The 14914-nt window shown below is 37.5% G+C and overlaps 1 protein-coding gene across 1 annotated transcript in view; it reads left to right on the forward strand.

The window, feature by feature from the left end:
- ZNF804B (zinc finger protein 804B) overlaps positions 1-14914 on the forward strand; it is a 219768-nt gene that overhangs the window by 183799 nt on the left and 21055 nt on the right. The window contains exon 2 of the mRNA XM_054274234.1: positions 5666-5809. Within this exon, the coding sequence (XP_054130209.1) occupies positions 5666-5809 (144 nt within the window). The remainder of the gene's footprint in view (positions 1-5665; positions 5810-14914) is intronic.

Here is a 14914-nt window from a genome sequence, read left to right on the forward strand (position 1 = left end):
GTGGTACTCAAGCTTCCCACTGCACACAAGTACTTTGATTACTTCCTGCATTCTATCACCTGCCTGCTGAGTTTTAAAGATAGTTTAAAATCTATCTCACTCTAGCTGAAGAAAAAAATATATAAGGACATTAAAATTATGTGCAGGTATCCCTAAAACTGATGAATTTGGAAGATGTGGTGAACGAGCACTCAAAATGAAGCTTCTACGACTGCCATTTCTACATATCTCTGTACAGGTCCTGGCCATCCAGAGATGTTTTGTACCAGCTTAGGCAGTTCTATATATTTGCCTCAAAAATGTTATTTACAAGTGCTTACACTAATGATCCAATGAAAATATGAATTACAGATTGGATTTAGTTTGCCTAATTTTAAACCCCTGATCCCTACACTTCTACTCAAAGATGTCTCGAGTACATCTATGTCTTCCTTGAATTGTGGGAAGCAAACTGTCTCAAAGGCTACATCTACATTTTGGTCTTCCCCAAAAAGTACATGCACCCCAGGACAAACTGACCATATATCCATTTTGCCTGAAGTCTCCTCTGTCTGGTACTGTCAGGTGTGATTGCTATATTTGTTTTTTATTTCAGTCTATATGATGGAGTGTAAGGCCTACGTTAAATCACTGCTGGGGTAGTTGTTTTGTGACATGATGCTGCATGTTTTCTTATGGCATGCAAATGTTGCTTTCTTTGACAAAATCTTTTGGGTTTTTCTAAGGCTATACAGGGCATGGAGAGGTTTGTGGTGTCTCATCCTTGCTGCCTGTAGACTGTGGTCCCTGCACCAGATGTTATTCTGGAACTCCAATTTTTATCTCAAAGCGAACTCTGAAATTAAAAAGCCCAGAAATGAACTATCACACACATAGTGGGAATGATAGAGGGTCAGATCTAGAAGCCAAGTTATTTGCTAGTGTAGATGTACCAAATAGTATTTTACAGCTGACATTTCACCAATAGTGTGTCAAGTGGAATAATTACCCTCAGCATCTTACTTATAACATCACTATTAACATGTCAGAATGTGATTTGCCTTGACTTTCATTGTTGACTTTCATTTGGTTTCTTTTCCACTCTAACTCTTGGACCTTTTTTCTTGCATTTGTATTTTTTTATGCAGCTATGACTAATCTAGTGTTGATGAACGTGATTTCTCCCTCCAAACTGCAGAACTTGACAAACATCTTACTGAATTTTATCTAGCTGATTTAAGATCATATCTGAAGATTATTACAGTAATTTTGAGTCTTCATTCAGGTCCCTAAAGCCTTTGTATGCCCCATGCTGTTAATTAGTAGAATTCATAGATTTCATAGATAATCACAATTCATTTTTTCATTTAAATCACGAATGAAAATACATTTAAAAGTCTTAGATGTAGACTGTAATCTGTAACTAATTCATGTGCTTATATTCATCCTATTTCTCCTTTAACCTCTCACCTGGGAACCCCCAAGAGATACCTCTATAGCTGCATAAGTATTTAAAACTTGCATTCATATCTAATCTGGTTCACAAAATTATATTTAAGTTACCAAACTGATTGCTTATGTCCCCGAAGAGGAAGCAGTCTGTCACTTACTGAGCTCTGCATTAATGTGAGTTAGCTGTTCTCTCACTAATTTTGCATTCCAATTTAGAAATAGGTAATCAAAAGTGGGCTAATGATACTATATTTTTCTCATATTCTATTACAAGCACCATGTATTTACTCCAGTATATTTATAGAAATCCATGGGTTTGTAGAAAATTGCCTCAGTAAGTTTTATTATCAAGTGACCTACTTTTCACCTTAGTCCATTTGAAGTAGCAGATATATTTACTATCAGTTACTGAGACAAGAAATGTGGTATTGTTTTGTCTAGATCAGCATCCTTTAATGGCCGTGCAGTCTATTAAATATCTATTACAGACTCTAGATTTAATAAATGATTTCTAATTTACTAGATGTCAGTGGCAACATTCAAGAAAACTCAGTTACATGGGATTTTTCATTGATTTTCCCCATATTAGAAAATGTAATGTCAGCTACCATTAATTGAGTTTTCACAATACCAAGCATACTGCAAAAGTAGCTGCTAAGTGAAAGCACTTCCAGCCTAACATGCAAGAGAAGTATTTTTTAAAAATTAGTCCAATATATAAACAATTATTACAGTTATGTGTCTCTGTGGGTGAAATTGATGTGAATGCAATTAAAATCTATAATATGGAACCATTTTGCAGGCTTCTAGAAAAAATGCATTTAGAGACATATTCTGCACTTGTTTGTCCTTATCCACTTCACTGCCTGCATCCAGCACCACACAAGTTGGTTAATCCATGGTTTCTAGGAGTTCTTACCTACAAGGGTGACATCATCCCTTACGTGAGGTTGAACCACTGCTGTCCATTACTCGAAGACAGAACTGCTAATTTATATTGTCTTATAGGCATACACATGTCTACCCAGGCTTTGTGCCATTACTAAGGAGGGTATGATCCAGAATAGTTAATGTGACTGTGACACATATATTCCTTACCATTGAAGATTCTGAGTTCAAAACGTGTTGGTGAATCTTTGCTGCCTGCCTGTGTCTGCATTTGTGTGACCAGGCCTTCAGGATCACATATGCTTTCTACTGCTGCAGCTCCATAGATTTTCTTTCATGTGATCACATTCACCATGCCAGAATTGACCATCAGTCTCTACAATCCTAGTGAGATGATATTAGAAGTCTGGATGTGAAAATTCATTTGACTATGCACAATTTACAGTAGTTCCAGAAGTTCTTATTTCTTTGTAGAGAAAGAAAAAAACCATGACCTTTCTAAAGTATGTGATGTGGCACTCAATTTCCCTGCATCGGATCGATAAGCAAGCAGGAAGTTATATCTTTTGCCATGGTAGACAAGCATAATTAAGCAATAAGGCAATGGAGGTAGTTGTGATTATCTTAGGATGCACCTGGGAGCTGCCTTGTTGCTATTTTAAAACATCTTTATGTGAAGGGAACTGTATTAATTTCTGCTGAGAAAGATAAAGTTGGCAGTTTGGAATGCTCATGAGCAGCAGTTTCAGCTGTGCTTTACAGGCAGTAATGTGGTGCATTCACCCCAAACAGTTGGGCTTCTCCTTCAGCAGAGGGAAAGATGGAGCAGGCTGTAAGCACTTAATTGACAGTTCAGACTGAGCAAAAAAAACCCAAAAAACAACCCCCCCCCCCAAAAACAAACAAAAACCAACAAAACAACAACAACAGCAAACATTAAAAAAAAAACAACCCACAACCCCTCCTGCAAAAAAATTATGCTTTGGCTGGCTTCCAGTGAGTGCAAAACTTACATTTTTACCAGTTTAGAATAAAAATATGTTGCCTCCAACACTTGATTTTCAGGGAAGACATCTCTGCATAATTAATACTATTGCATCCACATTCTAATTTATGCATTTTAATTATATCAAAGGCCTGGTGAATAATTAATGCTAGAAAAACAATGGGTCTGAAGCATAAGCTGAAAAGTATCACTTTTTAATGGGCTCTGTAAATTTAAATAACTAATGAAAGCTATTTAACTGTTTGATTGTGGGTATATTTCTCCCTGATACAATCAAGGATTAACTACCATAATTGAGCAGCCTCTCAAGTGGAGAAATGTTAGCTCAGGTTAGTTTTTTTTTTCTTAGTGTATATTGACCCATCTGAGCTATATGCTTGCAGGAAAGAGATTTATTTGCATGTTTCACCTCTGGGAGGAACTGGTAAGCCATTAGTATCATCGATGAGATGTAAAATCAAAATTCTTGGCACAGCTTTCCCCTCTGACCCCCTGTCTTCAAGTAGGTCAGTTCATGCAAGTTTCATGGGGAGATTTAGAATTGAATCTAAAGAAATACTATATAGAATTTATTACCTTTGAGTTCAGCAATCTAAGAATTAAGGATGTAGGCCAGGTTAGTAATTTAGAGCCTTGCAGTGGTCAGAGAGATAGAACCTCTGGAGAATTTAATCTCATCCTAGAATGGGTTTTTGAAATAGATGGGATTAATAACCATTTGGCAGTGTCTAGCATTTTTCTTACAGAAGCAGCTTAGGATCCTGTCTTACCCATACACCTAACTTCTAGACAGCCGAGTTTAGATGAATTTAATCTCACTAGCAAAGGCAGCCTCTAAAACTATAGAGTAAAAAAGAACAACTCACACCAATATCAGGGTCTAAAGAGAAAAAGAGGCAAAACAGAAGGGCTCACAGCACAGAGCTGTGCAAAGTTCTGTGAGTCACACAAATGACCAGCATCAACTCCTTGGCCAAGTCTCATATTTGAATCATGTCACTCTTTAATAAAGTCCCTCCCCCTCTGAATGGCTCAAAATGTACCTTCATATTAATCTGCTGTACCCAACACCGGCCTCCAGCCCTCTCTGCTCCCTGGAGCTGGGCTGGGCACAGTGATGTGCTAAGAGCAGGCTGTCCCAGATGTGCAGCATGTCCTGGCTTTCATGCACTCTGAGTTTGTCACGCAAAGAGTGGTGAAAGCATGTGGACAGCAGACAACAGTGACTGCAGAGCATGGAAATCTGGCAGCAGAAAGGGCTCATTTCTTTAGGAGAGTAAAACGGCGCAGCAAATGATGAATTACTGCAATCCCTGGCAATATATTACGTGCACTCAAGAAATACCAGCTTGTCAATATGAATACAAAATGAATAGCTTCTACCAACTTTTTTTTGTTCTTGTTTTCCATATCAGAAGTTTGCATTTTAATGCTAAATGTTTGAGGAAGTGTCATAAAAATAACAGCAACAGGACTTTTAAAGGAAATAAGATTGACAAAGTCTGCTGCCAATTTTGCTTATCAGGCCCTTTATTTAAGTGCATTAATTTGACCTCAGTAGCTTCTGGCTCCTATGTTTGAAATTTTCTCTTTTTTACCTAATGTTATGTGTCGAATTAAAGTGTTTGGCTCTCCATAGCTCTCACTTGTGTCACTGGGGAGATATTAGGAACTAATTGTGTTTTCCCTGTTTTCAGCTGTGCTTGCACGAGCCTGGGCATTAGCTAGTGCTCTTCTCAGTGGCTGTGGCCAAGAGTTACTTTCACTTTGGTCAGGTTGGATGGTGTGTCCCTTCATGCAGACGTTGGGAAGGACAGGGAAGAACAGAAAAGGCTCTTGCAGAGGGGGCTCTGCTCCAGAAAAATCTCAGCCAGCCAAAGCAATCTGCTGCCTGGCCCCAGGGAATATTCCATAGAAGTCAGAAAGCAGAAGATGAAAGTAAATCTGCCATAATATCATATTAAACCAGTTTATTTGTTGTGAGCAACAGTACCTGAAAGAGCAGATATTGGGGCAATCTGGGGCTGAGTTAACAGGCTGACACAGGGGGCTTACTTGTTCTTCACTGCTCAGCTTTGCTGCCCAGGGCTGGCCAGTATCCTGATGGCATTCCTCTGCACCCCGTTCCTCTCTCCTCACAGCAGAACCTACAATGAGTAGTAAGAGCAATTCCCCAAGAAACACAACAATTTTATTGAATCCCATTTAAGACCAAAACCTGCTTAGCGTGTTTGGGATGGAGTCTGGTGTTCCAGCTGTCCAGGGCTTGCAATGTGCCTGATGAAAAGCGGGAGTTCACAGTCTCAGGTGAAGAGCCTCCCTTTGCTTCTGCCCTTGCAGGACTACGCTGAGAAGGAGAAAGCTGCAGCTAAGGCCCTGGAGGATGTGAAGGCTAACTTCTACTGCGAACTGTGTGACAAGCAGTACCACAAACACCAGGAGTTTGACAACCACATCAATTCTTATGACCACGCTCACAAGCAGGTAAACCTGATAAATGTCTTGCATGTTACGATGGTCTCTCTTCCCTCCTCATTGGTCGTGGGAGGTTTCTAAATTCACCCAAGTAGAAGACAATTCATCATTTGATGTTTTCAACTTCAGCATGCTATTTTCCATTAAAATAAAATGGAAAATATTCACTTTTATCACAATTTCTTTTAAGCTACTCTGACTGAAAGACCTCCAGCTGTAGCTTTAGATACATGCTTAATACTGATGTCTGGACTAAATTTGATAAATTTAAATGTGGAATTACTTAAAAACCACAGGAAGGGGGAAAGACCACTTCCTCAAATGACCAGGTCCCTCTTTTGACCCTCCCAGTCACAGAAAAGCCCCTATTCTTCTTGCTTTTATCAGAAGGCATATGATCATGCTGCTTAAAGCTGGTTGGACTGTTTCAAGGGCAAAAACTAATTTTGTCTATTTTTTTAAAGCATCTGTTTCTGGAGTTAAAATCTATGTCTCATAATGTTTCTCAGGCAAAATACATTTTTCCTTGCATACAGAACGATATAAAATAATCCCTGATGAGACATTGGATTCCTGAAAAAAGATAATAAATACTAATTTTTTATCACTTTTTTGGTATCAATTCTATCACATTTGTATGTGGTAGGTATATTTTACCCATATGTGCCTATTAACTTTATTTCCCAAGTCCCAGTTTTCCTCCAATTTTAGCAAAATCCACATTTCAATTGGCAACATGAAAAGAAAATGCAATTAATTCATATAAACACTTCAGAATTTAAAGAAAATGGCTTGTGAAGTCCAGGAGTGAATGTTTCTGAACCTCTGAAGCAGAGATCACATCTGCTGACCTGGCATGCTCAGCACATGTTACTGGATTCTGTAGATGGATCTTTTCCTCCTGGATTTCTGCTAGTGCTTGCATTTAAGTGCTCATGCATTGCGTGCATCCAAGCTGCCAGGGAATTACTGTCCTCTGTGTGATCACACTTGTGGGTTCAGGAGGGTCAGGAGCTACCTCAAAAATATGTGAAACCATTAGAAGTTGCAAGTATTTCTGAGGAGAGTATTAGAAATAATAATGTTGATTAAAATGAGCAATGCTAAAGGCAAAATTCCTCGGTCTCCCTGAAAGCAATCTTATTGTCTTCTGCAGTATCACAGAGGATGTAAATCACCCTGGAATTTTCTGTGTGCATCTGTCACAGCACTTCATTAAAAAACTGCCTAAGGCCTGCCCACACATCAAATGCTGAACCATCCTGCTGAATTCAAGCACCCCAGGCAGCTATCCGTGGGTAATAATGGGACTCTTTTGTCCCATCACTCCCAAACCAGAGTTATGTGCTTATGCACTAAATCAAAAGCAATTCCCCTCATCACCATTCTTTTAATTAATCCATAATTTTGTTTATAATTGTACAAAACAAATGCTTTTCCAGATCCTAAACCTGTGACTCTTATCCCTATAAATCCCCATTTGCTGCACACAAGATTTTTTTACCCTTCAGCTGTTTTTTTAAGTCATCAGAAATGCATCTGAACTCAAATGGAGCCATTTGTGCTCTTTCCTCTTCACACACTCCCCCTGCAAAAAGCAGTTTATGCTAAATCAAACAGCCTGCTTCATGCACCAACTATGATTGGGTTGTTGGGCAGGGGAGGTTTTTGGCAAGTTTCTGTTATAAAAGGGCTTGTTTAAGCAATAAAACTCTTAATTTTCAGATAAATTTACTGCTTTAAAAGCTGCCAGACATATAGTGCTGGAAACTAAGGGTCTGCACAGAAATGCGCGACACATACAGAATATCAATGGACAGTGCAAGCTCACCTCATCCTGCCCTTTCAGATGTAGTTCAGAGGCTCAGTTAGTGCAGGATTAGCTAGATACCCTCCTGATGTGACAGGGTAATTCAGTCTCTTCTTCCCTCTCACTTTTACCTGGTCAGCCAAGCCTGGGAAAAGAATTAGTTTGCCTCTAGGAATAGTGTAGGTGTTTACTCTGACTTTTTATAGTCAGTCACAGAAAAGCCTATCTTCATAATTTTATCAACATAATCTTAAAAAAATTTAAGAAAGGTTAATTTATGGTTTCCTGTGGGTTTATTTAGCTTTGTTTCAAAATGTTTATTCTGGGAGGGACATTAGCCAATACAAGAGCTACTTCCTCTGAAGGTATGTTTTCTGCTTCCCAGCAGTAATTTGAGGGTAGCTTTAGTAATCTGCATGGATATGTTCTAAACATCATTCTTCTAATGGAGAGTAAATTAAAATGAGACACTCTTTGCATGTCAGTAACGATACAGTGTACTCCTCCCATGTGATTTCCCATTTAAATACTACTACTTCACAATTTGTATTAAAGTGGAAATGAGGTTTAGAGAAGATAGTAAGGCAGAAAAAAGGATATTGCACTGAGTGCTTAATCATAAGTCTTTTGTTTGTCTTCCAGAGGAAACAGATTTTATTCAGAGAATTGTGGCTTTAATCTCCAAATATTGTGGTTTCATAAAATTAATTTTGTGATCCATTTTCTTATAGATTATTTCAACCAGTAACTATAGCAGGAAGTGCTGAGTCCTGGACCCAGAAGCTGGCATACCAGCCATTGCCCTCCCTGTCCTCAGAAGCTGCAAAATGTTTTGATGGCAGTCTGGCCTAGTTTGCATAAATGGTCTTTCTGCTGTCTTTCTGTGTTAGATTATTCTAAAGCAGTACACTCAGACATTGCCCCTCTCTCTCTCTGCTTGCTAAATACCTTCAAATTTATAGGCATAAAAATATGAGGTATGTGTACATATATATGCATAAAATTTTGGCAGACCATCAAAGATCAATGCCTCTATCTTCATTATCTTCTAACACTATAATGACCCTAGAGAGTTCTAATATTTATCTATTTTTGAGTAACAAGCTTTTCCCACTATTAAGCAATTCTTATTCCTTTGGTTTTCTTGTCAGCATTAGACTCAACGTCTTTCCTGACACGCCACAAGAATTTTTCATTGATGTTACCTGCTATTGGAAATTAATTTATTTCAGAGCACTGCTGGATAAAGTGAACACAGAAAATCTGTCTGATTGGAAGTTTGCACTCCCACCCAGCTTTACCTGAGCCCTGTGCTGTTAAACCTGATACTTAACAAGGCTGGGGCAGGAGTGGGAGTGACTTTCCTGGGAGAATCTAATCTTTCATCACCATACAGCCCTGTGCATGCATCTCTCATTGGCTACCACATATCAGCTAACCCACTTGAAACCACAGCTTTTTCCCTTTGTGTTTTTTTCCTATGACTTTATGAAGCCAGGGGCAGCAGTCAGGGGGAGCAGCCTGCTTTATAAATCTGCAGTTTCTCTCCTCAAGCATCAAGGTGAAGGACGCTGGCTCTGGCTTGCTCGCTGTGCTCTCTGCAGCAAAAGTTAACAGCATCAGAATGGGGTACTGGGCTCTGCCAAAGCTCTCTGAGCACTGAAAAGCAAAAAGGGTCCTGGTGAGAATTCATTTTAAAGTGATCAGGATACAGAGAATCAAGACAGGCTGCCACCTGAAAAGGTAATTTATGCAGGAGTCGATTAAGCTGAAAATAATGTACAAGGGTGGTTCTTTTTAACCATGTTTTGTGCATCTTTAAAATGAAGCCAAAGTTGAGCAGAGGTGTCTATTTGGTCGATATTATTAAATGGAATCTTTTAATAAGTCCAGGTCATGCACAGTATCCATTCATTCAGTTAACAACAAAGTAGTTGGAGTTTTCAATTTTTTGTATAAATAATCCTTGGCAATGAGCAAGATGTTAGCAAATGAGGAAATCACAAATCCATTCCATGTACTGCAATATAATAATTATGATGATAAAAATAATAATAATAATAATAATAAGAGCTAGAAGTAGCAATGAAAAACAAGACTGTATTGCCATCTTGGGGTTTCTGATGACAAAGCAAGCTTTTAGTTTTGTTGTCAAAATTTAACCATACAGTTAAATGCATCACACTTTCTCCTGTGATAAAAAAATGCACAAACTAAAAAAACCTATAAAAAGCACCCCACAACATAAATTTTAGTGTCCTTGAAGCAGACAGTTCTGTAAACGAACAGAAGTTTCAGTCTACTCTGGTTTACGTGAACATACCTGTATTTCAGTATTTACATCCATGCATACAAGCATTTGGTTATATTTTTGGCATGAGAAACTGATTTAGTGTGTACAGCTGTTGGCACTTACTGTTAAGCCTTTATGGTGCTTGTGGATTTAAACTCTAATTCAGACAGAGATTTAGCTCCTGTTAAACTTCAAAGCTAGCAAATATGCTTACATTTTAGCTAGCATTGCTGTTGCCACCCGGAAAATGTACTGATAAGTTAACTCAGAGAAAGCTCCAGGAATGATTGTAAGTGCTGAGATCTTGTTAGTTCATCTTGAGGGTGTTTTTTCCAGCATCTCTGTGTTTATTGGAGGAAAAGTAAGTGGTGTCTTTTGGTGCCAAGGCAAACCTGTGTTACCCAAACAATTTTCATTTGGAGGAAAAATAACTGGTTTGGTAATATCTGAGGAATTTCACCTTAGGATCTGGATGTGGGAAATTAGGCAAACATGTTAAGAAACCTTCTTGTGGACCAAGGAATGCATATTCAGCTGTAAGAACACACTAATCCCAGACAGAACTACACCAGCATGAAGGTCCCCTAATACATGGGCTTGTGTAGTCTCTGCTATTTTCCCTTGGAAAATGGGTGTACCCACTGTTCCTCTGGTGCTCCCATGAGGACAGGGCTGAGGTCCTTCCCTGCAGCCCCTGCTCCTGCACCTCTGCATCAGGACATTGGCTTTTAGAGAGATGACCCTTGAAAAGCAGGACACTGGCCCTGACTTCGTGGGGCCAAATTTTGCACATGGGTCTGTACTCTGTGGCCTCCTCAGGAAAAAACCTGAGTGGTAAAAGGCCTCACAATTTCTTGCTTTCAGTTAGCAAGTGGTGCTGTCAGCAGGATTCTGCTCCTGTAACTCACAAAAAAATCACCTGGGTTTGATGCTCGTCAAGAAACACTTTCACATTCCTCACATCCCTAGTAAGATTAAAAAAAAGAAGTCAAACAAGAGAAACAGTAATATGGTGTTAGATTCCCTCAAACAGCTGGTTTATTAGTGGACTTGAAGTGATGCAAGAGTTTTGTGTATGTCATAGTTACTGTCTTCTTTAATGACCGATGAATTTCTATGCTCCAAAGCAGCTATCGCATACACAAATTTCTATATGTGTGCAATTTAGAGTGTTTAAAATTAGGCGCTGTCCTGAAAACTTTGAACTTTCTAAGAGGTAGCCCTTTAAAAAACCACCTCAAAAAAAAAAATTAATTGTATAAAATGAAGGAAGCTCATATGTTTTACAAGAGAGGGGTGTTAGAGATGAAATTACACAAGAATATTGACATTATGATTCAATGCAGTCAACAGTTTCACAGATTTTTTTCTACAAAGCATACTTTAATTTCAGTGAAATGCCTGCATATTTCTAACTTTAGCCAAATCTATTACCAGTTTATATTTTAACTATCTCTGCTATACAATTATTTAGAATGATCACCTTTTCCAGTAAAACATTTGTTATACTTCTGCTTCTTTGCAACACTTTTTTTTCCTCTTGAATTTGGGGGTAAGGGTGCGCTCAATTTTGTTTTATTTATTCATTAATCTGCAATAGAAATAACAATTTTCTGTGCTCTATCCTTTTAAGCACATCTTTCTCTTCCCTTGGAAACAGCATAGTCTCGATGTTTCTAGACTAGTCTAGCTTCTTTTTATATGAAGACCAAAGTTAAAAGCAGAGAATTAATTTCTGAAGTCTATCCTATCATTTCAGTGTCTTTTTGCCTTAAAGAGACCTTTTTCTTACTCATTGTGAAACTAGAGATTTTCTTGTTGTTACTTATTCCTATGCCATTTATTACATTCTCTGATTTCTGATACAGCTTCACACTTTCTTAGCTGTTCTGCATGCACTGATTTTTCAGTGTATATTCTTGTTCCTACTTCCAAAAATTACTTCCACTCTGACTGTAACTTTTCTAAAAGACAAAATTTTTGATAGTTTCTAGCTGAATAGTTATACTTTTCTCACACTTCCTTTTCCATAATTAAAAGTTTTTCTCACCCTTTCAGAATTTTTTCATGTGAATTAACCCCTTCCATCCATCATTCTTGTATCTAAACTAGTTTTGCTTACAAACTAGGTTACCCCAGTGGTAGTGGATTGTTAGATACAGAACTGTATTGTGATTCTTATAATAAAGGTTTACAAACACTTTGTGTTTTAAGAACAATCTTTCCCTTGCCCTTGGTTATTGGGCTGAAATTTTGCTTATGGATGACAAGATTTAGCAAATTAACAGTAAAAATACATAGTATTTGCAAAGTCAAGAATAAAGAAGTGAGAAGGCTTCAGAATCAATACTGTTGGGACACCCTAAAGTGACACTTTTATGGATTTGCCCTTTAATGAAATCTTTAATCTGAGGTTGCATGTTGTCTTCAGTGAAGAAACATCCCTGACTCAGTACTGAAAATGGACTGTACTTTAGAATTTAATCCCTTTTGTGCAAGGGATGCAACTGCTGCCTGCAAAAGAACTGATGATGTGAAATGAGAGGGAAACAGAAGAACACGTGGGTTTGGGAAGCAATTATGGAAATAGATGTGGACAGAAACTGCTAGAACAGCAAGGCATGCAAGTATCAGTCAGGAATTAGAAGACAAGGGAGAAGAAAGAGCTCCAAGATAAGAAGGACCAGGAGAAATAATCAGTAAATGAGGAGAAATACCAGGATAAAGCACAGCAGGAATCTCTCAGTGTCAGCCACTTAGCACCACCAATGTCTAAATCATTACATTTAGGGGTGAGAAATTGAGTGACTAGGCCACATTTCATGACTCTAATTCTGTTAAAGAGAGTACCATAAATATTGTATTGGCACACAGAGTTGCACTGAAAATAATACAAAGGACTTACACAACATAAAAAATGCTGGGCTCTGGGAAAAAAAGGAAAGAATGGAATGTATAATACTGTTTTCATATACATTTTCATCTTTTACTACTGCTAGATAATATAAGACCAAAATTTCCTTGTCCAGAATGCTTTTTTCTGTTGTTTAGAGACAGAGAAATCCTGCCTTTCAAAAACCATGTTTGCATCACATCTGCTGTGCTTCTGAGCACCTGCAATCCAGCAATTTTGAAATGCTGAAGTAGCAGTTCAGGGGAACAGACAATCAGGTTGTGTCACATAACAGAAACTAACGCAAATAAGGGTAACATAAAGCAAAACAGGATGACATCAGCATTTAAGTAAAGGAATAGTGTACAACATAAGCACAAAAGTGGGACATAAACAATGTGATAATTCTGTGGTTTCACTGAACTAAGAAGATTTATTTTCCCAGTTTGAAAATTTCTTTAAATTAATGTTTGCTTTATAATACCATGCAATATTTTCTTAAATGGTATGAGGGGAGGCTTGTATTTATAGATCTGGTAGACAGAGATGCTTCAACTGCACACCAGAGCAAGTGCATGCAGCAGAGTAGCTCCAGAGCAGCAGAAGCAGCATTATCAAATACCACTGAGCACACTCTGGTGATTAGGAGTGACTTGAGGCAGCACATTCCAAAGAAATGTCACCAGAAACAATTCTTTATTTTAAACTTACCAGTCTGTGCAGATCAGTGAGCTTTAAAGAACTGTTAAACCTGCTGCCCTGCCAGTGCTCTGCTGCTTTCTTATTACTCAGTGATAAAGTAAATAAATTGGCGGTATTCATCCTTTTTAAATTGCATGTTACTTAGAATAATGAGATTCCTTTCATCATTAGCCCTCAAAAAATTCTTGCAAATAATGCAGAGCTTCTTTTAAATTTAATGTCTTGATAAGCTAAATTGTTAAATGCTAGATGCTATGGAATTACATTTGGTGTTCTTTAGAATGAATGCTAATTAACATGTAAATTAGCAATTTAACCCTCTTTAAATTGGAAAAAAACCCATGGGACACCTAATTTCATAGTTGTTAATGATGGTCCAACGACTGTAGAATTTTTCTTAAGCATTTCATTATATAAGGAATTACAAAAGTGTACTATCTGGTTTTGGCATTTAAGACATAGCAATAACCAGAATGTCAGTTAGAGGAAGTGCTTTTCATTAATGCCTGTGTTATTGTTCTTTCTGTTCTTCTCAGATGGTATACTTTTTAATTACTAAAGTTTTAAAAGTAATTTTCCTAGCAGTAGGAATGGTTGATGCAGTGTAATGGATGGCTTATTAAAATAAGCAAGGAATTGTAAGGATTACGTTTATAACAAAACCAAAATGATGATGCCAAGCCACAGAAAATACAAAATTACCCCTCAAACCATCATTTTAGATTTTAATTTTGTGCAATAAATCCTCACTCAGAGCATGAAGGAATACATTCTTCAATTAAATTTAGACTAAAGGTCTAATTAACCTGGTGGAAACTCAGAATCTCTGGTTCAAATAATTTTCCATTGCTTCAAACTGTGCTCTCATTTAGATTCTGGAAAAAGATCCCAAAACTAAATTAATTAAAGCATTCTGTTATGACTGTTTTAACACGGCAATGGTAACTGAAACCAAAACCAAAAAATTGAAACAAAAGACTTTCTGAAACATTCCATTCAAATTAAAAAAAAAAAAAAGGTTTTGACCAGGTCATACTTTATCCTAGTGCTTAAAAAGAGTTATCAAAATCAACAGACTTCCCTTTGGTTCTGAGTTCTGAAATGTTAATACACACAGTACATAGAATATGACTTAATTAAATGATCTAGGCATGTAGAATCTAAATATTTATGTTTAGATTATTATTCCCTGTTAACCTTTAGAGCAACCAGACTGAAGTCATGCCTGTGTTATTTAATAAATAAGATAAATTTTGTTGGGAGTTGTTTTCCTTTTAAACATCTCTGATTCAGGGATACAGAATTTTTCCACTTTTTTCAATATCAGCTATAAAGACAGAAGAAGCAGAATAAACAGAATGTTTTCTATCTATTTCTATGTAAAATGTGACCATTCATGTGAGATGTGCTCACATG

Source organism: Melozone crissalis, unplaced genomic scaffold (assembly GCF_028551555.1).
Source record: "Melozone crissalis strain CALT ecotype California unplaced genomic scaffold, PUWL_Pcris_2 ptg000016l_1, whole genome shotgun sequence".
NCBI lineage: Eukaryota > Metazoa > Chordata > Aves > Passeriformes > Passerellidae > Melozone > Melozone crissalis.